A 26,826-nucleotide genomic window follows, 5' to 3' on the forward strand; every position below is an offset into this window, starting at 1 on the left:
TGCATCTGACTCAAAGTAGGAGCCATCTGGGAATGTTCCTGTGGGTGACGGCCACATTCCAGGAAGCCCCACATCATCCTGCAGCCCTGTCAGATGAGGATCGCTTTAGGCAGCAACATTGTGCCAGGGAAGGCCGTTGAGACTCTGGCTGCTGAATATCATGCTGCATTGATGGTGCAGGAAATAATGGTCACGCTGGTTCCTCGGGCCTCAGTTCTGAGATGAGTGGGAGACAAGAAACTGAGACACTCGGTGTGGGCTGATGTCCTCTGTTTCTCAGGCGTTCTGTTTCGTGAGTGGAAAGCGAAGGGGTATGTGTGCGTGCATGGTCTCAACTACAGCCAGTTGTTGGGATGGCCAGTCTGTGCTCCCAGAAGTACTCTCCATTTGGAGAACCAACCCATTAAGAAATGGAAAAATTAACCAGTTGCCTAAGTGTTTTGGAACTGGAGCTGCTTTGTGCAGTCTGCTGTGCTTGTGATGAGCAGCTGACACTGTGTACTCTGTAGGGTAACATTCTGGCTAGTTTATTGTCTCATACAGTTTGTGCTGCCTCGTAACTGGGGCGTGTGAAGTGTGAGGAGAACTGGCTTCCCACAGAAACAGTTGGCCCCAGATGTTTCGATGCATACTTGCTTGTCCTGGGGCTAACTGAGGGAGCCTCGTGACAATCCTCACAACTAAACCACAGGCTCTAGCACTGTCGGGGTCAAATCAGCCGCCTCCCTTGAGATCTGAGCAGGCTGGTGTTGAAAGCCACGAGATGTCATCTCTATACGTGCAGGCAGGGGTTAAGCATTATGAATTTACAATAGCCAGCCAGCTTTCCCATATAAGAGCACTGCACTCATTGGCTCTCTTACTGAGAAATCTATCTAGTCATTTCCTGTGCAAGCCCTTCTTCACTTTGCAGAAAGCTATACAGTTGAGTAAATAACAGTAATCCGTGGTTATTCCTTGTCACAGGCAGCCTGGATTCTCTCATGGACCACTACCAACTAGGAATTCAACACTGAGCCATTAACAGAGTGCTAATATGAGCAGGGTCTTCTCTGCAGAAGAAGAGAACTCTCACCCATGGATGTAAATAATTTGGGGTCTGCTTTCATGCTTATTAACGCTTGTTGGTATTTTACTTGTTTTCAACTGAGAGATTATTTGCCCTCTGAAGGATCCATTGGGACTTCTTGTCGGATCGGTTCTTGGGTGGAGCTTGCAGCAACTTGGGGTAAGTGCTGTGGTCTTCCTGTTTCGACAGCGGGGCTTTTTTTGTGCTGCGCTGCGCTGCTCAAAATGGCTTGGTAAAGTTGCAGAAAGAAACAACAGAGCTCTTGAGTGCAGAAGTTGAGCTGGCAAACAGAGAGTGCGCTCTGTTTCATAGGGACGCATAAAGTGGATGTATATGTTATAGGGTCCTTTTTTTTTTAGGACGAATTTGCTCTTGCTTTTAAACCAGACAGTCTGTACAAGGCTGATAATAAATAACTCTGGAGCGCTGTGGAGAGATGGAAACTGCAGCTGAGAAATGATTTTGGGCAAAGGAAGACAGAAAAGCACAAACAAACTATTATGGAAGTGCAAATAGCCCTCTAAAGGATCAGCAAATGTACCAGTAAGTGTTTTGGGGGAGGATATAAGTCTGAAATGGGATTAAAGGGTGTATGTCTGTGTGTGCAGAGGAATGTTTGTCGTTAGACTGCAGTGTAAACTGAATGGCTGAATTACCATAAAGGTTTGTCTTGAAATCAGCCCTTGGATTTTTTGCTGTGAGCTGGATAAAGATGTTTTGTGGCCGTTTTCTGCCTAGAACTATGTTTTTCTACATCCTGATCTAAGACAGAATGCTTATGTTGTGTCAATTTACCCCTCTGCTGGTACAGGCAATGGAGTCTGGCTGTAGTCCCAGCAAGGGAGATTTCTCTTCAGAGAAAACCTGTTAACCATTTGGCGGGAGTACATGTGCATAAGACGGAGTTATTAAAAAAAGCTCTGCTTCAGGTTGGTAATCATGGAAGTTTCCTTGCTGCCTCACAAACTGTATGTGAATCTGCAGTCATATGCTGACTATGGATAGCTTGCATTGGGTGTGGATCTGAGATGTATCCAGATATAGATGAAAAGATGTCTCAAAAGAGTGAGAAAGGAGTATGGGACATATTAGGTAAGTGGGCTGGCTGGGTGCTCAGATGAATACTGATGCTCTCTGAACAGCAGGTCTGGATCCAGCTTTGCTCTTGGGAGAGCTGTGCTGTGCTCAGGCTCCGAGGGCTGCGAGTGTCCACATGGCAGCTGGGGTCTGTGTTTGCCTGGGCTGTAGAGCTGGAAGTGTTCAAAGCCTGTGCTCTCATGGGCAGCCAACAGCTCCAAACGCTGGGCAGATTCCACTCATTTTGCTCCAGGATGAAATGCAAGAATGCATGAGGGGAATATAATTTGTGCATATGTTTTCTCTGTAGAAGTAGCGTAATGCTTACTGACAGAGAACATGGACAAACTTACCACTCTGTTCCAAAGAAGGCCTACTGTTAATCTTATCTTTTTGGCCACTTGGTGACTAGCCTGTGTTGGCTGCACTGAGACAAGAACAATGATCGTAGTCTCCTGAAGATCCGCTTTCTTTGCCTTTTATGTAAGGAGCCTGTGCTGCTGCCAACAGGTGAGGTCATCTCACAAAGGGGGTTCATACGTTCTGCAGACACGTTGCCTATATTTCATGAACTGCTTTGGAACTTTTCTTCACCAGTGGTACCCTATTTAAGGCCTTGATCCTTTATTCAGATACCCCCACTGTGCAAAATTTTACTGAATCTCTCCCTCAGGGGACCAGTAGTCACCTGTAGGAACACTGGACCTGGAAACATGCTTTCCTCTGTCTCTGCCACACTGTACACATTCTGGGTTTGTGAACAAATTGTGTTAATTCTCCCTCTCCCTTGCAGGTTTAGTCTCCCAGCGGGGAAGGTCTTTGGTGATCTGCAAGACCAGCTGTACTAGAAATGGATAACTTCACAAACGGGCAGCCGGGCCCAGGTCAGAGGAACAGGTTGATGGGATTGCTAGAAACAGATGACAGTATCCAGGAAGATAAACCTGCACCTAGTAAAAAGGAAGAAAGATCAGGACATGGAAAGAAAGGAGAGCCACGGCCCTTGGAGACACCTTATCAGAAGGAAAGCAGTGACTTTCCTCCTAGAGTCAAGATTAATCTGAACTATCGGCCAGGACTCGTCAGCAAGTGAGTAACTTGGTTATTTGACAAGGGTGGGTTCTCTGCTGGTAGGGGCCTATAGATGTTACCAATGTCTAAACTAAAAGTTACAATACAGGAATATTACAGGAATCAGGTGGGAGGTAATTAAAGGCAAAAAGGGGACACTTGGAAGGTATATGTATCATGTGTGTTGCGACGTATTTTGAGTGTATCTGAACTAGCACCAAATAAACCAAGCTGGGCGTAAGAGCAGCTTAGCATGGAGCCCTGTACAATGGAACTGTTCTTGCCAGGGAGGGATGTAAACTAGCTCACGGAGTGCTTTACACCATGTCATGGGACTGACTCTGGTCCTGCAGCTATCTTGGGCTTCTCTTTCCTTGTGCTCTGGATGCGTTCCAGGGCTGCACATCAGAGTAGATCTGGGAAGAGCTCCAGCTGATGGAAGGAGCAGCCATTTAAGAGAATTCTGGGAAATAACTGTCTCTATTTTTCCCCTGACTCAAAATACTTGGGTTTTCTGACAACCATTTCTGCCTCCCTCCTTTCTTAAACCGTCCTACTAGAACTTACTGCACCCTGTTGTCTTCTGCTCTCCAGAACTTCTTAACACTTTGCATTTCTTCCATAGCCAAAAGGACCCCAATCGCTTTGACAGAGACAGGCTGTTCAGCGCAGTCTCAAGGGGCAGCCCCGAGGCACTGGATGGTTTACTTGAATACTTGAGGAGGACCTCCAAATTTCTCACCAATTCTGAATACACAGGTAGATTCCTGTTCAATACTCCATAAACAGGGTTAGGAGAGGCAGCGCTTGTTAATGTAGGAGAGAAGCAGGGGAACCTGCCTGTGTGTTTTTTGCTTTTTCCAACCCTCTGTCTATTCTTTTGTTTTCCTAATGTCCATCTGAGGATGGAGAATGCCATTAATTGTAGGTATCCTAAGGCTTTTGCCTCTACTGCAGACTAAAAATACTGAGAGAGACCTTTAAAATTATTATTGTATTTGGTCCTACAGTGACAAGTTCTGGGCACACTGAATCAGGGGATACAGATGTGTGCAAAGTACATGCACAACCCATTTGATACTCTTTTTCTACTAGATGCAAAGACTGGCAAGACCTGCTTAATGAAAGCCCTGTTGAACTTAAAAAATGGAAAGAATGACACAATCCCAATTTTGCTGGAAATAGACCAAAAGACACAGAATCCCAGGCCGCTTGTCAATGTGGCATGCTCTGACTGTTACTACAGAGGTAAGGTTTCTGTTCTGATAAGTCTGTCAAAGCAGCCTCCCTGTTAGACCAGTGAGACATGCAGACACCAGGAAAAAGAGGGGAACTGGAGCTTATGCAGCACTGTCGTTTCTGGGTTCTGATGCAGTTCCAGTGACAGCCTACTCACGTTTTAGTTCTGATTTCTGGTTCTGGTCTGCATCCTCTTCAGCCCTGAATTGCACACTTCACTTCTGCAACTTTGTTCTCAGTCTATAAAACAGGAAAGACAGATGTTTAATAATTGAGGAATATGAGGGGATTTACTCTGGAAAGCTTAAAAAGCCCATCTAAAAGTGAAAAAGAAATAGTATATTGCTATTAAAGAATGAGTTCTGCTGGTTGGGTTATCCTTTTAATTGCAGACAAGCAGCATAGTCATGTACGTGTATGGCTGGCTTTATTCCTTTATAGCTGCTTGGAATCTTAGTGCCAGGCAGGGGTAATTGCCTGGTCTTGTGTTGAATTTCTGACAGTCTTGGGGCTTGTCTTCTGATGTAGTGTTTGCAACATGCTTTTCCAGTGAACACTGAAAGTCATCAGTTGCCACCCACCCCTTGCCCAGCACCGACTGCAGGATTGCGATGCAGAACATGCAGCGACTGTTGAAACAGCGCTTTGCTAAAGAGTCCTTTGCCTGTTCCCTCTGATAGAGGCACCGGCTGATAGGTTTTGCCTGTTTCCTTAGGCCAGACAGCACTCCATATTGCCATAGAGAAAAGGAGCCTGGATTTAGTGAAACTTCTAGTAGAGAATGGAGCTGATGTCCATGCCAGAGCCCATGGTGAATTCTTCAAGAAGAAGAAAGAAGGAGTTTACTTTTATTTTGGTGAGTCAGCATGGAACGTGTCCCTCTACTTTCTTTATGGCCTTACTGTACTGAGGTGTCCAGTGAGCACTTGCCATTATCTTTGGTTTTATATATTTAATCCAATCTGAAGGGTTCAGAGAGAGACAAATACTTGATTAATTTAGCCAAATTAGGGGTCTGGGAAAGCGTTTCAGCTGCCCTTGGAAAGAAGAGGTAAAACCCTTTCTGAATCTAGAGATACTGAGAAAGAACTTGTTCCATGTTCCAGTGGTAAAACTATAGGCTAAATATATTTTCCTAAAATTGCTTTTTATTTTTCTTCAGTTTTTTTTCACCTCTTTGCTTCCCCTCCAAATACTGTCCAAATCTCTTCAGGTGAACTTCCCCTCTCCTTGGCTGCTTGTACCAACCAGCTTGAGGTGGTGGAATATCTTCTAAACAATCCCCACCAGAAAGCCAGGCTCCAGGAGCAGGATACACAGGGCAACACCGTCCTCCATGCCCTGGTGATGATTGCAGATGACACTGAGGAGAACACCAAGTTTGTGAGCACAACATACGTTGAGATCTTGAAGGCAGGTGTGAAGGTTGACCCAACATGGAAACTGGAGGAGATAGTGAATTATGATGGATTAAATCCTCTGCAGCTTGCTGCCAAGACAGGCAAAGTGGAGGTAAAGACAACAGCAGGGAATCCCTGGGGTTGCTGAGAAACAAGACAGTTTCAGCATATATCCTCACTATGGCAGTGGGGTTTGATGTAGGAGCATCTTGCACCCGACTTGTAGTCATGCTGCTGGCAGTGGCAGTGCCACAGGAGATGATGAAGGTGGCCTCCTTGAGTTAGTGTCCTGCAGTCTCAGCTGGTGGCTGCTGCTCTCTATCGCAGCTGAGACAGCTGGTCTGGACTGAAATTGGTTCTGCTACTGGAAAAGCTTATATGAGGTGTAGTTATGTTGCCTGCTTTTAGCCAGATACTCTGGTGTTTGAATATATCAAAGTGTATAATGCAGAAAGCCAGGTGTCCTGTATTTGAAGGTGATTTGAGTGTGCTTGGGTCATTCTACACTTTCATTATGTACACGTTTTTCCGGTATGCATCCGGTTTCCTTTCAGATCTTCAAGCACATCATCCAAAGAGAGATCAGAGACCCAGTGTACAGGCACTTGTCACGCAAGTTCACCGAATGGACCTATGGACCTATCCACGTGTCTCTCTATGACTTGTCCTCTATAGACAGCTTTGAGGAAAACTCTGTGCTGGAGATTCTGGCATACAGCAGTGACACACCGGTGAGTGCTTTTACTGAAAGTCAGACAGCAACAATTTTTTTCTGCCTTTCTATAGTGTTGCTGTATAATTATGCAGATCATTTCAAGTTAATGTGGTGTTTCACATGATTAATTTTCTGGAAAAGAAACACTTGATGGAAGTCTTTGCATATTTTATTGCTTACCTTCTGCTTGGTATGTCTCTGATAAACTATAATATGACCAATTTTTGATCCTTTGATTGTCCTAAGCCTGAGTGTATCCAAATACCTTGATGAAGCCAAGCAGAAGTAATTTCTTATGGGATGGTTGATTTCTTTCATACTGAAAGGTCTGACTGAATAAACCCTTAGGGATACCCTAACATTTTTGTTGTGGGTTTTTTCCCCACAGAATCGGTACAAGATGGTGGTTTTGGAGCCACTGAACAAACTGCTTCAGCAAAAATGGGAAACATTTGCTTCCAAGAGATTCTACTTCAGTTTTGCCTCATACTTGTCGTTCATGATCATCTTTACAGCCATTGCGTACTATCAACCCTCACGGGTAAAGGTAGGCCAAATCTTCTTTTATCTGGAAAAGCCTGAATGGGTGGAGCTGAGTTTTAAAAGGTGTGGGGTAGTTATCATCACCACCTCTGCCTGTCTTCAGTGTTCTGTTTTTTTGTTTGTTTGTTTTTGTCTTTCAGCCTTCGTTTCCAGTGGAGTTCACAACTGGAGGCTTCCTGTGGGTCTCTGGACTCATCATTATCTTGCTAGGAGGCATTTATCTAATTTTTGCTCAGGTATGGGGATGTCTTGTCTAGTTTCATTGTAAAAAGGAGAAAAAGGAAAACATCACTGATATTGAGGCAACAGATTCGGTTCTCCTGACATCAGGATGTGCATGAGTGGATGGCAGGAGGGAATCCTGCTCTGAGGCACTTGCAGCGTCAGTGCGATCTAGCAGTGACAGGGGTGGCACAAGCCAGGTTGCTGGGCAAGAGGAAGAATAGGCTCACAACAGTAAATAATTGAAAGACTTCTGTGATTTATGGTGCCAGAATACATCTTTGGCATTTAATGCAGTCTATTAATAAAGACATTGGGCTGAGCCATGACTCAGCCCTTGTTTGTCCTTGCCTTTTATAAATAAGGCTGTTTTTTCATCTTGGAAGGATGACTAGCTGAAATTTGGGATCTTGAAAATGAAAGCATGAAGAGGAGCTTATGGAGCAAACCCCTCCGCTGAGCAATAGGCTATGCGAGGCAGGAATCGCTCTCTAGCATGTCCTGTTGTTTTGATGAAGGGCTACCATTGATTTTTCACTATTTATTTTGCTCTTAGAGTTTGTACTTGCGGAGGAGACGCCAGTCCCTGAAGACTATGTGTTCTGACAGCTGCATTGAGATCTTGATGTATGTCTCTTGAGGTTTTTTGCACAATGAAAGCACGAGTGAAATTGATTCTCTGCTGTGTGCAGCTAAGTTGCCCTAGCCTTACTAGAGAGATGGTGAGCAGGAAAGACTGATTCTCTGCCACTGTCTCCTCTTTCCGTCCTTTCCCTTCTTCCTTCTCCTACCTGCTGCATCTTGTCATAACCCTTTGTTGTAATGGACTTTGCTGGGTAGGGTCTGTCCTTGGGTTTGTAGCGGAACACAGTGAAGGTCAAACCCTCAATTATTCCACAGTTAACATACACTTTTGAGAAAAAGAGCTCAAGTTTTTAATCGTACAGTCACTGTGGCTCAGATTTGGTCAAACAGAAAGTAACTTTGAGTTTTCTGAGGAGAAATTTGTATAGATGCATTTCTGTGCATGTGTTTGCATATATGTTCATAAGTGTTAAAGATCTTTTCCATTTTATATCAGTTATGTGAGTTACGTCAAGCAGTTGAGAGTTTCCATACTGTGAGATTAACCAGTTCATAACAAAACTGTAACAATTTGTGAGCCTGGTTATAACAGGATTTGTTTATATAAACTATGTGTCTGATTAACTGCCGCTTTGTACGCTCCATGTAGCCTTGTAAAATGTGTGTGCTTTTCCTTGCAAAACAGAACAGGTCTGCAAACAGGCCTTTTTGTTGAGGTAAGTCACTGTGTCACTCATTCTGCTTCTCTCCAGCTTCATCCAGGCTTTCTCATTGCTGCTGTCAGCAGTCCTGTATGGTGCAAGTTCAGAAAACTATGTGGCGGTGATGGTGTTCTCCCTGCTTTTGGGATGGGTGAACATGCTGTATTACACTCGGGGCTTTCAGCGCACTGGGATCTACAGTGTCATGATACAGAAGGTCAGTACTCAGAAGAAGCTTTGTGTGAACAGCTTTTGGGTGTGAGGAACTAAGAGAAGTCATGCAATTACTTCTGTCAGGACCATGAAAACTGTAAATGGAATTGATGTACTGACTATGGAAGTAAAGGAATTGCAGAAGGGGATTAGATCAGTGTCTTCAAGGAAGTACAGTTGTGGCAAACCACTAGTTTGCCATCTTTGAATATAGGAAGTGAGAGCAGCTGACATTGTCACAAAATGACTCAAACTAGCAGTCAAAACCACTGTTATGCTTGCGCTGAGGAGTGTTTCCCTGTCCTTAGAGGAGTCCGGGACTAGAAAACCAAGACAAAGCACAGGTGAAATGAGGTGCTGGGGAAGAATCCTGCTCACCACTTGTGTGAAACCCAGTGCATACAGAAAAGAGATGTGTGTTGAAGCAGTTTGAAAACAGCCACACTGGGGAACTGACGTGATATTTATTTGTTTCAAAAAACCTATTTGTACAAACAACAACAAAGAAGTTCATGTAGTACTCTCAGATTAAGCTACCAATGATATTACTTACCCGAGGAAGTAATTTAATATGTATTAGTAGTTTCTTAAACTGGATAAAAGAATTTTCCAACTTGCTTTCAGTATTGTTACTGCGGGTTGGTTTATGATGTGTGAGAACAGGAGGTCATCCTGGTGATTTCGTGTGAGATGACGAATGGCGTTTCCTCCTGATTTGTGTTTCAGACTATCCTGAGAGATCTGCTGCGCTTCCTCTTGGTTTATATGATCTTCCTCTTTGGCTTTGCTGCAGGTAAGGACTTAGCACTATGACGCAGGCTGGGCTGCAAGAGGAGGAGGATTCAAATTCTGTTTTTCTTACAGCTCTGGTTACGCTGATGGGGGATGCTCCTTTGGTCCCTCAGAACAAGTCTCTTGCTCAGATGGAAAGCACTGGGAACCATGCTATGTACGGAGGGCTGCTTAGTGTCTCCCTGGAGCTCTTCAAGATCACCATTGGAATGGGCGACCTGGAGTTTCAGGAACATGCCAGATTCAGATACTTCGTCATGCTCCTGCTGCTTCTCTTTGTGATTCTGACTTACATTCTTTTGCTCAACATGCTGATTGCGCTCATGAGTGAGACTGTCACGGATATTTCTGATGATAGCGCAAGTGTCTGGAAGCTGCAGGTGAGACATGGTGCCGCTCAGCGGTTAGGTGATAGCCCAAGCTCCTACTTGAGTTTCATAACATCAGTGCCTGTCTTTCTCCTATGCCTCAAATGTAACAGTGTCTTTTACATAAACTTGCCACTCTAGGGATAAATCCTAAGATAGTTTTTAGGTTTATTGAAAGCTCATGCTGTTTTCATGGCTACCAGCCAGTCCAGATCCATGTGCGTAAGTAACTTGAGAGAGTAACTGACTGGTACTGTTGAGCTAAGGAGCACTTTGGGATCAATTTCCAAAGTGATTTTCTAATTCAAAGTAGTTGCTGATTGGGGAAGATTTAATTGAAAGGAGGGGCGGGGCTCTGTATGCCCTGTTTTCTCTCTGACATGGACTTATTCTTTCAGAGGGCTATTGCTATTCTAGAAATAGAGAAAGCCTGGCTGTGGCGCCAAGGTGGGAAGAGGAGATCTGGCTGCTTTATGTCAGTGGGCCTCAATAAGAAAGATGAGCGATGGTGTTTCAGGTAAGACAGATGTACCATTACCCCTTACTCTCCAGCCTCTTAACGAGTTCCTGCGATTCATAAACTGGTAACCCTGAACTGCCACAGGGAATTTCAGCACTGACTCAACGGAGTGACTCAACCACACGTTCCTGGGTACCTGCAGATTGGTTGGTGGCTGCAATGCTGGAAGTTCAAGAGCTAGTTGAGCCACCAGCATTGTCACCAAGATGTGCTGTCACCAAAAGATGTCCTGCTAACCCACATCTGTGCAAGTGGTTATGGTGACAGGGTGTCTGCAATGATGCTTGCTTTGCTGCTGCAAATCTAGCTATGCCCAGAGTGGGCTGGGGTGGGAGGGATGGAGGCTGGTGGCCCCTCAGCTCAGGAACGTGCAACACGAGAGGGCAGCACTCTTCCTCACGTACAGGGGCCGGGAGAGCGGATAAACCTTTCTTCACCCAGCAAACTGAATGCAGGCAGCAATTCTGTAACTCCAGGGTGTTACAGAGCACGTACAGAAAGCGAAATCTAGGAGCCTTCTTTATGTTAAGTATGTTCCCTGGGAGGAATGGAGTACTTTAACACAAACAATGTAGACCAGCACCCAATATACAGGGAAAGAAGATATTTACCTCCTGGAGCTTAGACTGCGGAAGATCTTTACTCAGAAAAAAGCTCTGCAGGATGTTGTTGCTACAGCCAGACCATTAGGATTGTGTTGGCAGGATGAGCTGGGTTGGGATGTTGCAGGGCAGTGCAATACGGACTAAAATGCTGTACTCCATGCATCAGTGTCGTATTTTGTCTCTCCAGAGTAGAGGAAATTAAATGGACGAATTGGGCAAAGGATGTGGGAGTTCTTAAGGAAGACCCTGGAAACACCAGTGATTCAGAAATAAATCCAGAAGGTAAATTAAATCATGAAGAAAGGTCTTCAGTATCCTTTTAGCTTCCTGTTCAGTAACTACTCTTGACATGTGAAGTCTTTGGGAACAGAAATTTTAGACAGGCCAGCTTGCTTGTGAAATTGCTTCCACAAGGCATCCCACAATAGTAGCACCATCACTTGTGAGCTGAGAAAATAAAGAATTACAGTAGGTATGGACCTGTTCAGAGTTTGAGAACAAATAATGAGAATAAAGGAGATGCCATTCTTACTTCAGTAGAAATGGGCAAGAAACGCTCCTGAGAAAAGCAAGGGCTGTTCTTCTGTTTGACTTAGAAGCCCAAATGCATGGTGCTTTTTCCAGGAAAGGTAAAATTTAGGCCTACTCATACTGCAAATGTTAAAATTGCAGGGCTCTTATATCATAAATCAATGTACTAAGATGAGCAACTTTGTCAAATTCAGCTGAAGAGAGTTAGGTTTTCTTCCCCTGTTACACCTGAGAAGCAACTCTGTGTGGAAAATGGAGAGCTGTTACTTTCTCTAGAAATATTTTGTTCAGCCTGGCAGAGTTTGGGCAGAAGTTCCACTGGATTTAAACATGGTCCCCTGCTCTTCCAGTGTAGGTTCTTCCTAGATGGCAGTTTTCTAAGAGTGATGAGGATGCAACGCTTAAAATACTGTCTGGTGTATGTTGGGTGTTCCCTAAACCTGCACTCTTCTAAAAACTGGATCCCTTTGTCAGCTTCCTGCTGACAAAGGGCTGCTGTTCTTATGTCTCCTGCTATAGAGACAAGATCATGGAAACGGATGCCACAGAAACAACTGAGATCAGCTGTTTCAGAGGAGCAGTCACTATTGCAGTCCCAGCTATCAGCAACTGAGATGATGCCACTAGAGAGACAAACCAGAAATCTTTAGCAGGTTTTCTGGATTGCAACCTTGCCTCCGACTTCAAAGGAGTAGTTCTCCCTATAGCAGCTGGAAGAATTGAAGGCATTATCAGTATTAAAGTGCATTTCATCAACAACTGTGGTTCAGCCTGTGGCTTTAAATATTGTCATGCACTTTAATCATTAATTTCGTCTGAAGAAACTATTTTTACTCAACTTTATCTGCCTGACACTTTCTTATTACTATGTCTAAAGGTGCAAGAGTGAGATCATAGGGGCAGTGGGGAGTGGCCTTTGGGAAGGCAGTGCTTTCTGAGCTGTAGAGAAATAACGCTGTTTGCCACAGAGGAGCAAAGGATGGAGTGACCTATCTAAGAATGGGTGGACTGTTATTTTTCTGGCGCAAGTGTAGTGCCTTGGAATAAAGAGTGTTGTAGAGACATGAGAAGTTGCTAAGGATGGAGTTGGCTTCTGTGCAAAACACTGTCAGTGTGAGACACGAATGGACAAATACTCAGCCTTCAGTCACCAAGAGCCATGCTGAGTCTTTGTGTCAGTACCTGCAGTGCTTGGTGTTTAGCCTACACCAGAATTCCCATTTTACAGTATTATAACAAAATCATTTGTGCAATGTGCACATTTGCTTAAGAGCACGAAAGTGGTGTGGATTTCCTTAAACATCTGTCTTTCACAAGTTGCTTTGTCTCTGTAGAAAAAGAGCAGCAGAATCCTGCCTGTGGCTTCTGAGAGACAGATGGGCCAAAATGCATTGTGTGGTAAACGTTTCCTGTCAGTCTTCGTGGGCGTCCTGTCTTGCTGTGAACAGTTACAAGGACCTCATTGCTTTTCATAGTGTGCACACTGCCTCAGGCTGGAGGAGGAGCATACTTTAAACTCTGTGGAAAAGAGATAAAAATAAGCTGTCTCACTTTCAGCCTATATTTTAAAATAATAATATGTAGTGTTTCTGTAAACTGTCAATATAGCAAGTTTACTTAACAGAAAATGTTCATCTTTGGGTGTATTTTCAGAGCTTTAGCCTCTCTCAGAAAGGAAGAGAAAATGTGATCAGTGTAGACTGTAAGACCTTATCAAACTCCTGATTACCTTTCACTCAGCACTGTGCAGACCTCACTGCCATGCAAGTTAACTCTGTTTTTTTCATAACCTCGTGTCAGTTTGTGCAGCCACATCTGAAACTGTAACAGCTGATGTTGCATTGGATGCATCTTTCAAAGAGGGAATGGTTAATGACAACACTGAAAAAGTTGCAGACTGCAAATGTTGGCAGCACCTTTTCTTCAGTAAGACAAACTGCAACTCACAATCTCCTGTCTCTCATTTCTACTCCAAGCAAGTGAAGCTGGGAGGTTTATCTTTTGGAGACAACCGTCTTAGTCCTGTTGCTTACTGCATGCATGTGACTGGCAGCAAAAGCAATGCTATTAAAACTTACTCCCTGTCACTTCAAATAGATTCTTCCCCTGTGCTGGGCAATTCCCTCTGCACCTTTGCTGCATTGGGTATCTGAATTGTAACTAACTCTTCTCATTCCAGCTTCTGCTGTTTTCTTGCTTTGTGAAGCCTTCAGCTGCTTTTTCCATCTATGGCTTTGTCCTGAGTGTTCCCAAGATTTGGCAAGGTGCTCATGCTGCACTAAGGATCCCCTGGCATATGGTAATCTGTCGCTGTGCTTGGTGCTTTGCTGCGATGGGGACACTTTGAGATTCTCAAGAAATGCAGAATCTGATCTGCCACCCCTGCCTGGAGTCTTAATAAACAACAAAAGAGAAACTTTGCTTACTGGTAGTGTTTTTGATAGCTGTGAGCTGTGGCAGCTTGCTTTCAAGGTAACCTGCTTCTCTTTAAATCCCTTTCTTTACGCTTGCAGTGTAAGTTTCTTTTGATCTGTGTAACAAATATTCTTAAACATCTGGTGTCCACTGTGAAACAGGACCTTGGCATTCCTTGTTCCTTGTGCTTCCCAGTCACGCCACAGACCACCAGTCCCAGCCCTTTCAAGCTGATGGACAGCAAACAGGGACAGGCAGACGCAGCAAACGGATATGTCAGATTGCTCAGAAGATTTAGCAGTGCCCAGGCTGTTGCGTGGTTCTTTGTGCAATGGAAGAAAGATATTTTTGAGGAGTTCCAACCTCTCTGCAGTGGGGTCCCTCCTATAGAGCTGAGATGAGCAAGCACTATTGAGATTAATATCAGTAACCTCCCAGTTGTCTGTATCCTTAACATACAAGGCTTCTCTTTGGTTTCACCATCTGAGCCACTTCCCTTTTCGGTCACATTACAAACAGGAAGGCTGTCTGAGGTTTATTGTGTGGGATGTCTGCAGTTCCTTGGAAAAGGAAGGACTTACAAGCCAGTTCATAGATTTGAAGGACCAACAGGATTTTGGGCCCACTCGTAATAGATCAAAATGTTTTGTAAGGAAACACTTCAGTCATTTGCACAAGAAATTATCAACAGATGAACTGCCCTCTCCCTTCTATCTCTTGTGATGTGTAAACCTGCCTGCATGTGAATCCATCCCTATGCAAATGGGGAGCCTGTGCAGTGCTCTCGTCTAAGAAAACAGAAACTTTTCACAAACATCAGTGAAGGAACAGCTTCAGTTTCTCTCCTCTGTATATGTGAGCCATGAATATGCTGAAGGCCCAGCATTGCCATGGGGAAAAGCCACCAGCAGCTCTTACTACTTTCCATGCAGGGTTATGGATGCTCAGACCCTCCCCTGTGTGATCTGGTGAAAGTTTCTCGGTACCTGGCAGGGTTGGGACATGAACGCAGACCTTGTTGCTTCCAAACTCCTCCTCTACTCCAGCACACAGGGGTCATTGCTCCCTGGGACCTCTGTGCTAGGCTCCAAATGACTCCCACTGCACTGTGGTCTGTCTCAGCGCCTATCCGTGTAATTTTCTTAAAAGAAACTTTCATGTCTGCTTTATATGGTTCCCAGTTCCCCATAAGGCCATTTTCCTGAGGGGTATAGGTGGAAGCAAGGCTTTATTGTTGCTCAAATGCTTTGCACATTTTATTGTTTTTTTTTTTTTTATCCCCTGTATTTTTTTTGAAGCATGCTTTGAATCTGAAGCCAGTGTGGGGAGGTGTGTCTGTGCCTCTCTTCGTCTCTTCGTGACCCCACTTGCAACGGAGCATACTTTCCATTGCCTCTGTAGCTAGCAAAAGGAGTCTTTGAAATGTGACAAGCAAAAGGGCTCAGACAAAGAACAGATGCTTTATGTATGTCTACATAAGCTGCAAAGAGCTATTTCTGAAGTGATGCAGCTGGCAGATTTCTCAGCTGGGCTGTTCCTGTGGCTAGCTAGCAGTTTTGTTTTTCTTTGCTGTATTTGAGAAATTTCATTTGTTGCTCTGGGCCTATAAAGAAAATAAAATCGGGGGGGGGGGGGGGGAAGGGGGAAGACATTTTAAAAGAAAACTCTTCCACTTTACAACCTCACATCTGCTTCAGCAGCGTGAATAAAAGTGGTGCCAGACAGGACCAGGCAAAGCCTCAGAAAGGCGTGACTGCGGCTGCTTCATGGCTGGCACCTAACTGTTACCAAAACCTGAGTGCAGAGAGTGTTTTCTTCATTTCCTCTTTTCTTGTAATCTTTTTCGGTTCGGATTCATGAGATGTGTGCTACTGCAGCGTTTCTGGGCTGTGAGGATGGTTGTCAAATGTTAAACACAAGAAGTCCTTGTGAGGAAGAGAGTTGGAAGTAGCTAGAAAGCGTCTGTGTGATCTGTTGCACTCTTTTCTGAGAACGCTTGGAAAACTTACATTTTCTGGGCAAAGAGAATTACATCTCTGGAAGAGCTTTCTTCTCTCCCCCACCCTTCCCAGAGGATTTCCTATGGAGTTAATTCTTCTGATTGCTCAGCATTTGCTGTTTCAGCTCGTTATAGCACTTTTAATAACAACACCCTGCATCCAAATAATACTTGCTGTACAGTACTCTGCTAGCATGAACTATTTGGCAGTAATTGCATGCTAGTCTGGTCCAGACTAAGGTCAACAGTACAGAGACATAAGGGATCAATAGAAGCCAAAGAATTGTTGGCCGAGGGGAGAAGAGATATGCAGAATCCTTTAAGGTATTCTGGGCATCCTGCCATAAAATGTCAATGTTTCTGACACCAGTAATGTACCAAATAAAAGAGGAACATCAAGTGGTCTGTGTGTGTGAGGGGTGGGGGGGGAACCTCCTGCATTAAAAAAATTACTGAGGGGCATCAGAGAACTGATATCTCTCTTAAATCCCTGCTGTGAGTTCACTTGAGTCAGTCTGCACATTTCAACGCAATGCAGCACGTCCACGTAGCAAGCACCAAAGGACGAGGTGGCCAGTACAAACATAGACCCCGGTGGCTTTTCCAGACAGATCCTGTTGTTCTAGGTATACTAAAGGTGTTGATGGACAGAAATGCGGACACTGCTAAAAATTACCTTTCAGTAACATAAGTTTACCTTTTAGTAGGTCTTCGCATCTGCAGTTTTATTAAAATGTCACTAGTGTACGCCTTGAAACCTCAGTTAGGAAATCCACAATAGAGTCACTTTGTATCAGCAAGCACAATGAGACATGCAGATCTGGAGAATCATCAGAGGAAGAGAGCAGCTTTTATCTGGTGTCTCCAGTCATCCTCCTCCCTCCACCTTAAAGCTGGGAACAATGAGATTGCTCCTGTATCTACTCTGCCTAATGAGTGAGTCTTATCTCTATATTTATTTTATATATATTAGAAAATAAAAGTCTTAGTCCGGAAACAAAGTAATTTCTGGAGACTCAGACTGGTCCTGTAATGTGAGAAAATAAAATTACTCTTATGTAGAAAGTTCAGGATGTCTGGACTTGTATGGAAAGTCCTTGGTTTGCGATGTATTTTTCTACTAGTTCAGAGAAATTAATGTATTCGAGTGGAGAGACTTTTACAGTGTTCATCCTTAGTGAGAGAAAGGCGGCTGCTTGGTGAAATTATACTCTCAAATACAAAGCTAACAAGCTATGTTTGGCCTTTTATAGTTTTTTATTTATTTGTCTGTTTGCTTATAGTGAAGTAGGCGAGAGTAGAATGCAGGTGAGGTTTATATTCTTCCCTTTCTAGTGTCATTTTAGATACACCTTGGATTCAGCAGTAGGTGCTTTCAGAGGTACATTCCCCGCAAGTTTTTGGCTTGTTGATCTCTTAACAAGAGCTCTAGAACATGTGGGATTTTTTAAAAGAAAATTCAGAAGACCTTTATTTGGGAGTAAGTTTGTGTAAAGTAAAGCATAGGTATGGGTTAGAAGGAATGTTTCCCGAGTCGGAGTCTGTATCCATGTCACTCTGTCCTGTAGCCTCGTGGGGAGAGTTCTGTCATGAATTTGGCTTTTAGCTGCCCAGAAAGGGCAAGGCCCTGGCACTGCCCCTCCATGAGCTCAAGCGGTGGACAACTGCATTGGGGATGTTACTGGCCACTGTTCTAGCAGCTCCACAAATAAACGCTAGTTTCATTCCGCATAATAGAATTTCTGTTTGTTGGTTCCCTTTTCAAAAGACTCAATACTGTATGTGCCTACTCCATCTATACAGAAAGAATATTATTCTTTAAGTATTCATTTTGTGCCCCCACAGACCTCCTGGCAAGCTTTACGCTTCCAGTGTGTTTGGGAAAAAAATGTTATTAATTTTATTCTTTTAATGACATGCCCATCAAAGTTCTCTGCAGCTTGCTTTGCTGTGATTTGAGATTTAACGTCAAGATTTATGCTCTCCTGCTTTCCTTATTTGGATTTGACTTCTACGTGTTGTATGATGATGTATTATTTCTGCTAATATCTTTCTTCTCACGTTTGCCATTACACTAGGTAACTTCCAGCTTTGTAAACATAAATCCTTAATGGATATTCCCACTGAAGTTTCTGATATTTTTTTAAATCTTGACCTTTCTTGATATGGTTTATGTAAAAATGAGGTGAAATCATTGATGGAGGCTTCTACCCTTATGTGCTTCTGTAGATCTTTTCTATTGCTCTTCTCTGGCAACTTTTTTTTTCAGTTGTGGGTTTTACTGATGAAGAAGGTAGTGTAGAAAAATGCAGTTGTCCGACCTGGTGGGTCTCGGTTACGTTCTTAGAATGAATCTGATGTAAACTGTCTGTATAGTTGGCTAATCTGCAACAGACATCTGGGTTTTTTTTCCCCTCAGTTTAAGCATAGCGCACTTAATTTCAGTAACTGAAGTGCTAAACCCCCCCTGAGTCATCTGTGTTGGAAATCCCTGTGAGCAGGGAGTCAGGAGCAAAAAATTCAAATAACTTGGCTTTGCAGAGTGCCGGCAGCAGAACTGAGCGCGGAGCTGAGGAGCCTCTGGTTCCCAGGCCAAGCGCACAGGAAAATTCATAAGAGTGATGTTAGCTCCCTGGCCATGTTTGCTCCTTTTTTTTTTTTTTGCCTGCTTGAGAACTGTCCCTTACTTCAAAGATGGCTGAACTTTGTTCCAGCATATTTGGAATTCTGGTTTTGTTTTAACGAAGTTTGCTGGAAGCCTTTGGAAACGTGTGGTATTGTTAGGCTGATATTCTTGCAGTGGAAACATAGACAGATGCCTAGGAGCATCTCCAAGTTAATTTGGGTCTTTTCACTGGTGAAGTGGGATTTGCAAAACAAGGCAGTAGTTCAGCACGGTCTACCTACGCTCTGAAAGGGATGCGTGCCGTGTGCCTGAAGTACGGGGCGTTTCAGGAAGCAGAAGCAAAGACTAAAATTTCATGCTGTCTGCACAATTCACATCATTGCTCTTCTTTCACCTGTGCTTTCATAGACAGGCTGGGAAATGACATGGAATTGATTTTACTCAGATTCAGCTCTGAGTAAAATTGGAATGAGGAAAGACTCTAGGTGGACACTAGGCCAGAATTTAAGCCCTTGTTAGTACTTCAGTGGTTATATTAAACTGTTAGGCTGCGCGTTTAATGCAGGCTCAGCCTACAGCTTCTTAAGTTGGAGTCTGGGCGTTCAGAGCAGAGATTTTGGGCCGGAGTAATTTGTAAAATTCAGATTTCGTACTTTTCTTTTGTTCTAGTTTCAAACAGGGACAGAGTTTGTAATCGGAGTCACTTGGGCTTGTTCATGAGATTAGTGTGAAGTTTTCAAAGTTGTTGTGCGATTGACAGAGGTTTGGTTATCCAGTACAGCTCAGTGCTTGCATTTACAGCATTTATCATAGTAGCTTGCTTTTCTTGCATCCTACTTTGTGACGTTTTCAGCCTGTCACTTAGAGTCAAATATGTTTATCTTCCCAGCCTGTGCATTTACTGAAGTGTTAACACACTTACAGAAGTCAAGAGCTGAGGTGTGAACAACAATAAGGGTTGGCTTGCCACAGAGGCTTACAGCTAAAACACCAGTGTCAGCCCCTTTTTTGTGGGCTTCCTTGCAATAAAGCGGTGCCTTCATGAAAAAAAAGAAGTTACCTTTAGGATGCAAATTCAGTTACAGCTCTGTGAATAATGGGTAGAAGTTTTTTTTTGTTTGATGGCTGTTTTATATGTATTTTGAGATGTTATTTGACTTCTAGCAGACCTGCATCCTCATCAGAGTATCCATCACATTTGACACCAATTTACTCCCTGCTGCCAAGCTTTGAGCTTTCAGTTAACATCCCACAAAATCTATGTTCTCCTCTTCTTACCAGGTTTATGGCAATGCTATTCTTGTAGGGAACAATCGCTGCTGCTACCTAAACTGCTTATTCTTTAATCTAATAGGTTTTGGTGTCCTGGTCTGTTGAATATCAGCTTTACAAGAAGCGAATCCACTGGTTCCCCCCTGAAGTGTCATGCCACTTGCACAAGCCCTGGAGTTTTGTTTCTTCTCCTGCCTAAAGGCAGGCTTGTGAGCTTCAGCTAGTAAGAGTGTTTTGTGATACGCAAGATGGGCTGTCATAACAGAACAACAGGACTTGCGTTATTTTGTTTTTCATTAGGCTGGGCAAGAAGATCCTTTGTTAATCTAAATCGGTGAAATCTCCATAGCTTGGTATCTCCCTCCTGCCAAGTGCTTCTGCTGGCCTAGTGGGCAGGATTCAAGGACAGCTGGCTCAAGAGCCTATTAACTATGACTCTACAGATCACAGTCTGCTCTCATCTATTTATTTGTTTTCAGTGGTCAAGTCCATGAGGAGCTTTAATGTTGACACTGGCAAGACGTGGATCACACCACACACAGCCTCTTTGTTGTGGCCCACGGTTCTTCAGCACTCGGATGGGAACACAACCATGTAAGGAACAGAAGAAAGAAAAATGTACTCAGACTTCCCAGGTCTTTATTAATGCACGTGGCCCGAGGTCAGATAGCTTCTTGCTTTCTACAACTGTTAGCACAGGGTCCTCTGCCTGGGACCCAGAATCGTTCCTCAGTTCTCAGAGGTAATGAGGAATGCTAGAGCTTCGTTGGTGTGAGGTGTACATTGTCAGCCCGTGAGTCTTCACGGTGCTTCTCACTTCACCCACAGCTAAGTCGTGGCACTGTGCAGAAAGGATGTCTGCTCATTTGACCAAATGGCAGAAACAAGCAGTGGGTTTTTTGCAGTACTTCCTGGCATACCACACTGTTTCTGGGGCTGCAGGAGTCACAGCACCCACCAGCTGTCAAGAGTTATGTTACTGGCTTGGTCTGAAGACCATAAAGAGCTGGAAACTGCTGTATTTTGACTACTGGGTCTGTAGGGGAAGAGCAATGAATGGCTAGGCTGGTGATTAGGAGACAACCACAAGTGGTTGCTATAGAGATAACCTATATTATGCTGAGCAGATTGCTCAGGCTGTGTAGCAGACACCATATTTTACGTTTTGGAGTAAAGAAACTTTTCTACCCCCTGAGCAGAAATTGGCTGACTCGGAGAACAATCTCCATTTCATAGAGCAGTGCTGCCCTTTCCCAGTATGGTGGTTGGACTTTCTCGCTGCACCTCAGGCCTCCCTTTACCTCCAGTATTTTATAGGCAGGTCGCTTCCAGACCTCTTCTTTGGTCTGGGATAACTCTCTTGATTTCATAGCTCAGAAAATGGGAAGGATGATGATTTTCAGGAGAAAATAAGCATTTTCCTTTTAGTGGCTGATTGAGCTCAAACCCACACTGGAGTCCAGTTAATTAAGAGATGTTGTCAGAATAACGGGTGGCCACCCAGGCACACAGATGATTGTTTTGCACTGTGCTGCCCAAGGACTCTGCCTGATTGTGTCACCTTCCCTATTTTCGACCTTTTTTCTCATTCTACAGGATTTTGGCTACTTCCTCAGCAGACAAGGGGCTGGGCAGGCTGAGGAAGTGCACTGTTTTGCAGGAGGAGATCCAATGCCAGGAGATACCTCTGCGAGGTACAGTCCCGCATCCCCTTCCCAGTGCTTGCTTTGCCGTGGACACGAGGGTGTGCAGAGGCTGGGTGTTTCAGAAAGAACCGGGCATGCTGCTGGGTCCCACAGATCAGCACTTCATGGAGAAAAATGCAAACCCACGGTCCCAGTGGTTGGGAGTGATGTGTCTGGAGGCTGCCAGACCTCTTCTGCCACAGATTAAATCTTCACCTAAACTTTGCTGAAATACAAGGCAAAGTTTTTTGTTTCAAATATGTTCACTACTGCTACAGTTGCTGATAACATTAACTTGGAGTCCTCCTAGAAGAGCAGGTACAGCTGACCTTAGTAGTGGTAGCCTTTCTCTATATTTATTCTGTCTGCCCAAGGCTGACAAGCACCATATCCATTTCAGTTTTGTTCTCCTTCATTCATGCAATTGCTCGTTCAATTTCAGGAAAGATTAAAAGCTCCAAAAACATCCAGGATGGTGGCATAGCTATTGGCAGGAATTCAGACTGGATTCTGGTAAGGGACTGAAAATATCTGTGGTTGGGAATGACTGTATTTTTCTAAAATGCTGTATATACATTTTTGCTGGAAATTGCAAATGCACAGACATAACAGAAGGACAAAGGCTGAAAGCTGCTGGCTGGACCCTGGCTGGTTGGAAAGCCAGCTGGTGCATTGCCAGCCAGGAGGGAAAACTGAGAAGGGCCCTTCTCATCAGCTGAGGACTGCAGTGGACCTTGCGCCTCCCTGCAGTCACCCCCACTCATAGGGAAAGGGAGAACTGGCAGAGGAGGCTTAGGAGAGCCATCAATGTGGAGGCTAACCCCTCAGGATGGTGAGCCCTCCAGCCGCACTCTGCTTCAGCGCAGGGCTGAAGTCCTGGGTAACCTGCTGCAGCAGCGGTCACATCAGGGAAGGTCCTGTTTTACTCTCACTAGGAGGTTTTCAGTGCTGTACAGGGGATGCTGAATGCTCATCAGATGGCATCTTCAGTCACCCTCTGTCTACGGCTTTGCTCATCATTCATTGGCCTTCCCCGCCCTCCCCACAGGCTTGCCTGCAGAAGAAGCACCGTCGAGCCTTCACCACTACTGAGGACATGAATGGAGTCTGTACTCTGCTCACCCCCGACTTGCGCAGCACAGTGTTCCTCAACCTCACCAAGATGGGTATAGGAGCAAAGCCAATACTGTGCGTTTGCGGAGGGACAGAAATAACAGCACAATGCTCTGCTCTAGCAGCAAGGGCCTTCTGAGTTCCTAACCAGCAAGGTCTATGGCCCACTGTGAGAGACTAAAAACAGTTTTGACAAGTATTATACTGACTTCAACAGGGTTACAAGTTTCAGTCTTGAAGACTAGCACACAGCAGCAGGGGTTTTCTGTTGTGGTGTCCTGTGCATCCAAAAGATCCAGCTCTTAAGCCAGAATTTAGAAAAGCATCAACATTGTTAGTGGACACGTGACAAAATCCACTGGGATTTTTAAAATGCCTGGGCATTCAAAGCTGTTGCTTCCCACTTAAACTGGGCTATTGGGCATTTAATCAGGGGAGCAGAGAGCTGGTCTGATTGTCTAGCCTTGCTCTGCTGCTTGCAGTCACTGCAAAGAAGCAAAGTTTAAATTTGACACCTAGGTGGTCTCATTCCATCTTCAGTTGTCTAACTGCTGTTAACAGCCTGATCCTCAGGTCTTCTGTGAGTTGGGGAAGCTGGGTGGAAACAGATCCTGAGTTTCAGGTGCGTTAATAAGAGTATTTTCAAAAAGTAAAGTGTATTTTTTTCTTACTTTTAAAATTCTCTAGTTGAGACCAAATTAAACAGCATTCCAAGTGAAAACAGCAGAGGCAAGATTACTGACACCAGCAGCTCTGTCGGCACAGGCAGCACCAGCAGTGCTTGCGGTGAGCTCTTCAGCAGCGCGGGGAGCAACCACATGTGCAAAGGTAGGTACAGGACATGAACAAGCATTGCTTCCTTCTGCATTAGCTGAGTTTGAAGCAGCTTGCATTCATCTGATGAGAGCGAGCTTGGGAGGGAGAAGGTTGAGGTTTTGAAGGTTATTCGTAATGGCAAATTTCAGTCATTATTGCAGTCTTCATTCACTGAGATTTTTAAAAAATAAAACCTGTCACTACAGCGAAGACCACATCGTCAGCTAGACCTGCTTTCAGAATGGCTGGATGGTGCTGGTGCTGTAGTCAAATTTTTGGTTGTTTAATAATATGTCAATGTTCTTGAACCTTTGCTAAATGTCAGGTTGTTTAGGTGTCCCTTCAGTTGTCCTCTTAAATTTAACTGTATTGACAGAACTGGGAGCAGAGGTTGCTGTCATCCTGGGTGGATCAGAGAACACCAAGCCAGATGATTTCCAAAATGCCAAGACATCTATCCTCAATATGATGAAGTCAATGTGGCAGAAATGCTCGAAGGTGTGTGAACCTCCTCAGAGTCTCATAATCTGACAGGCAGGATGGATCAGAGCTCTAATGAAGAATGGAAAGTCTCCTGGTTCACATAATTATTGCTTTTTAAACTTTACAGTGATGCTGGTAATAATACTACATAGTCTAGTGCAAGAGTTAAATGTTAGTGAGCCAAGGAGGAGGCACAGCTGAAGAGGGAAGTGGAAGAGCTGGGAGTGGGTTTTCATGCCAGAAGCACACAAATCTCTCGGAGCACCTTGAAACAGTACGCACAAAAATAACGACTGAGGTTTATAAGCCATTACTTTAAATGATTTAAATAAATCTGGGGACAAAGTGAGGCTGAGCCATGTTGTCACAAAAGGTCTAGCAAGATACAGGAAACTCAGGCAGAGAAATCATTGTCATGAGCCAAACAAAATGAAGTCAGTTCCTGGAGCTGATCCAGAAGGGATCACCAGAATACAAATGGGTGATGGAGACAGAGGGATAAAGACAGTTGATCTACCTGTTACTTGCAATATATGCTTTCTGTGTTTGTGCAGTAAATTTTTTGACTAAAGTTGATACTCTGAGGGACTTAGGGATCCTGCCCTAGATCTTGTCTAACCAGCTCTAGCTTTTCCACCTGCTTTCTCCAGATCAGGTTTGCTGTGGTGCAGCATGGAGCACAGATCCAAACAGAACTGAGTCTGCAAGAAAGCTGCGACAGACTATCTGCTTTCTTCAAAGTCCTAAACATCAAGCAGCAGAGCTCACAGACTGACATTGCAGGAACACTACAGCACGTGTTGTGAGTTCACGTGTCTCAAGAAGCTCTGGAACATTCAAGTGATTGCTTGTGTTTTTTGTGCATCAATCCAGCCCCCTGCGCCTCCTCTCTTCTTTATCTCATACTCTTGAAGCTCTCATCTTTCCAATATTCCTCTTAGTGACAGGCTCTGCCAGCTGAGGCCTGTGAATGGGTCTGTCTTGGGGACCATCAGGTCAACAAGGAGAAATATCCGAAAGGCAAAGTGTGAAATCCTTCCTGGCTGACACAGGGGCTTCAGAATGAATATTTAGTCACTTAGGTCTTGCTTTAAGCATGTGTTCTTTTGTAGACCCAAGGCCTTTCCCATGTTTTTTCACTGATATCTGATTCTGCTGCATCTCTGGGAGTCATGCTTTCCCTCTTGACTCCATTTCCTTCTCAGTAACATGAGTCTAACAATATTGACCCGCACTGTAAAAATGCCCTGTATGCTACTTGTGAAAGTGCTTGTGAAGTCAGAGCTACCAGTTGTGGACAGCCAATATCCCTGGAAAGCATAAATCCTTGTGCATGTTTGCCTTGCACATCTGTACTCTTGTGGGCTGAGAGCTCAATGAACGTCAGCACCCTGCTACTAACTCTGGCATTTCTAGCTTTGCAGATGTGGATTGTCCCGTGAAATATCTCTCAACTTCTGTTTCCACAGGGATAAAGTCTTTGATACAAGCCGTGGCTCCAGCCAGACTGATGACAAGATAATCATTGTCATGGCATCTGGGCAAGTGTTTTTGGAAAACCAAAGATTGAGAAGCGTGATGAACTCTCTGGAAATGGCTATGGTCAAACTCTATGCTCCTAGGGTGAGTGGGAAGCACCGTCAAAGCCACACTTTTTTGCATCAGAACACATACCTCAAGGAGTGATATTTCTGTCCATCCCATGTGTCTGCTCTTATGCTTTAGCAGTGGGTGGAAGAAAAAGTAGTCATGCATTAGACATGCAGGATGTCCAATCTGAGATGCCCTGACTCCCTGCATTGACTCAGGCCTCCATCTTCTTGATCCCAGAGAGCTGATTTTGGATGAGGTTAAGGAATACATCCTACAAACAAAGATGCTTAAGTTGTGTATGTCTTGTGACTCTAGAGGTTTTATTAGTTTGTTGGGTTTTTTTGCAAATAAGGGATTTCTGTGGAATCTAGGATCAGGGTTGCTTTACCAGGATTTCAGAAAACTCTATCCCTTTTCAGGGCTTTCAAGTTTTTACTGGCAGTTTGGGAATTTGTTGGTTTTTTTTGTCTGTGTATGAAACATCTTCAATCTCTTCACCTGATGGCTTTTCTGTCTAGATTGGAGAGTTCATTAGCAACCAGTGGGTCCCAGAAGAGTTGCAGAAAGTTGGAAGTGACTGGTTTGTGCTGTCCACATATGAAGATTTTGACAGTTTCCTTTCAGAGTTGGAGAGAGAGACTCTGAGTGATGCAGGTAGAAGAAATCTGACACCTGGCACATATGTCTTCTCTGTAACTTATAGAGTGGATCTGTGATGGTGGGTAGTTTCATTGTTCAAGGAATGTAGATACATCTCCAGATCTTAGCCTGTTCTTCTAGTCACTTGCACAGCAACATCAAAACAAATAAAAGTGATTCCTGTTACATTAGTTAGGACTCCTCCTCAGCCAACCCACTGGGAGGACAAGAGATCATATTCTGTATCTGTGACCTGCAGCCGTAACATCAGTACAACAAGACAGATGGGCTGCAACTGGGCCTTTACAATACGCACAATCACCACATGTTCAGTGTTTCTGTTGTGATATGCTTCTGGGTGTGCTCAGAGCAGTTTGTTTCTGTTCAACTGTAGCTCTATTTTTAAGATGGAGTCCTGATTCCCACAGCCTTCAAAACTCACAAATATTTCCATAGCACCTGTAGTCTTGTGCCTGAAAGCAATATTGACTGCAGGAACGAGGAAGAGTTCAGCTGTCAGGCAGCAAGGCGCAG

The 26,826-nt window shown here is 44.2% G+C and overlaps 2 protein-coding genes across 3 annotated transcripts in view; both read left to right on the forward strand.

The window, feature by feature from the left end:
* Positions 1-908: 908 nt before the first annotated feature.
* On the forward strand, positions 909-13,889 carry LOC104339612 (transient receptor potential cation channel subfamily V member 2). 2 transcript variants are annotated; one of them, XM_009945783.2, is made up of 18 exons: positions 909-1,228; positions 1,429-1,612; positions 1,881-1,998; positions 2,940-3,235; positions 3,843-3,976; positions 4,313-4,465; positions 5,172-5,312; positions 5,670-5,968; positions 6,411-6,587; positions 6,960-7,118; positions 7,255-7,350; positions 7,893-7,963; positions 8,674-8,839; positions 9,562-9,628; positions 9,700-10,007; positions 10,394-10,512; positions 11,308-11,402; positions 12,171-13,889. In XM_009945783.2, exons 4-18 carry the CDS (start codon positions 2,997-2,999, stop codon positions 12,299-12,301), a joined length of 2,355 nt encoding a protein of 784 aa, XP_009944085.1. In that variant the 5' UTR covers positions 909-1,228; positions 1,429-1,612; positions 1,881-1,998; positions 2,940-2,996; the 3' UTR covers positions 12,302-13,889. The 2 variants fall into 2 exon arrangements, with proteins under 2 accessions (XP_009944085.1, XP_075296449.1); XM_075440334.1 differs by having other exon boundaries at positions 12,126-12,245.
* Positions 13,890-16,798: 2,909 nt separating this feature from the next.
* Positions 16,799-26,826, forward strand: part of ITGAE (integrin subunit alpha E) — a 36,993-nt gene continuing 26,965 nt past the window's right edge. Inside the window, 9 exon segments of the mRNA XM_075440526.1 lie at positions 16,799-17,001; positions 21,560-21,657; positions 22,091-22,161; positions 22,697-22,814; positions 23,449-23,589; positions 23,954-24,075; positions 24,711-24,862; positions 25,530-25,683; positions 26,172-26,307. Coding sequence (XP_075296641.1) covers positions 16,799-17,001; positions 21,560-21,657; positions 22,091-22,161; positions 22,697-22,814; positions 23,449-23,589; positions 23,954-24,075; positions 24,711-24,862; positions 25,530-25,683; positions 26,172-26,307 — 1,195 coding nt within the window.

The sequence above is a fragment of the Opisthocomus hoazin genome, chromosome 20 (assembly GCF_030867145.1).
Source record: "Opisthocomus hoazin isolate bOpiHoa1 chromosome 20, bOpiHoa1.hap1, whole genome shotgun sequence".
NCBI classification, from domain to species: domain Eukaryota; kingdom Metazoa; phylum Chordata; class Aves; order Opisthocomiformes; family Opisthocomidae; genus Opisthocomus; species Opisthocomus hoazin.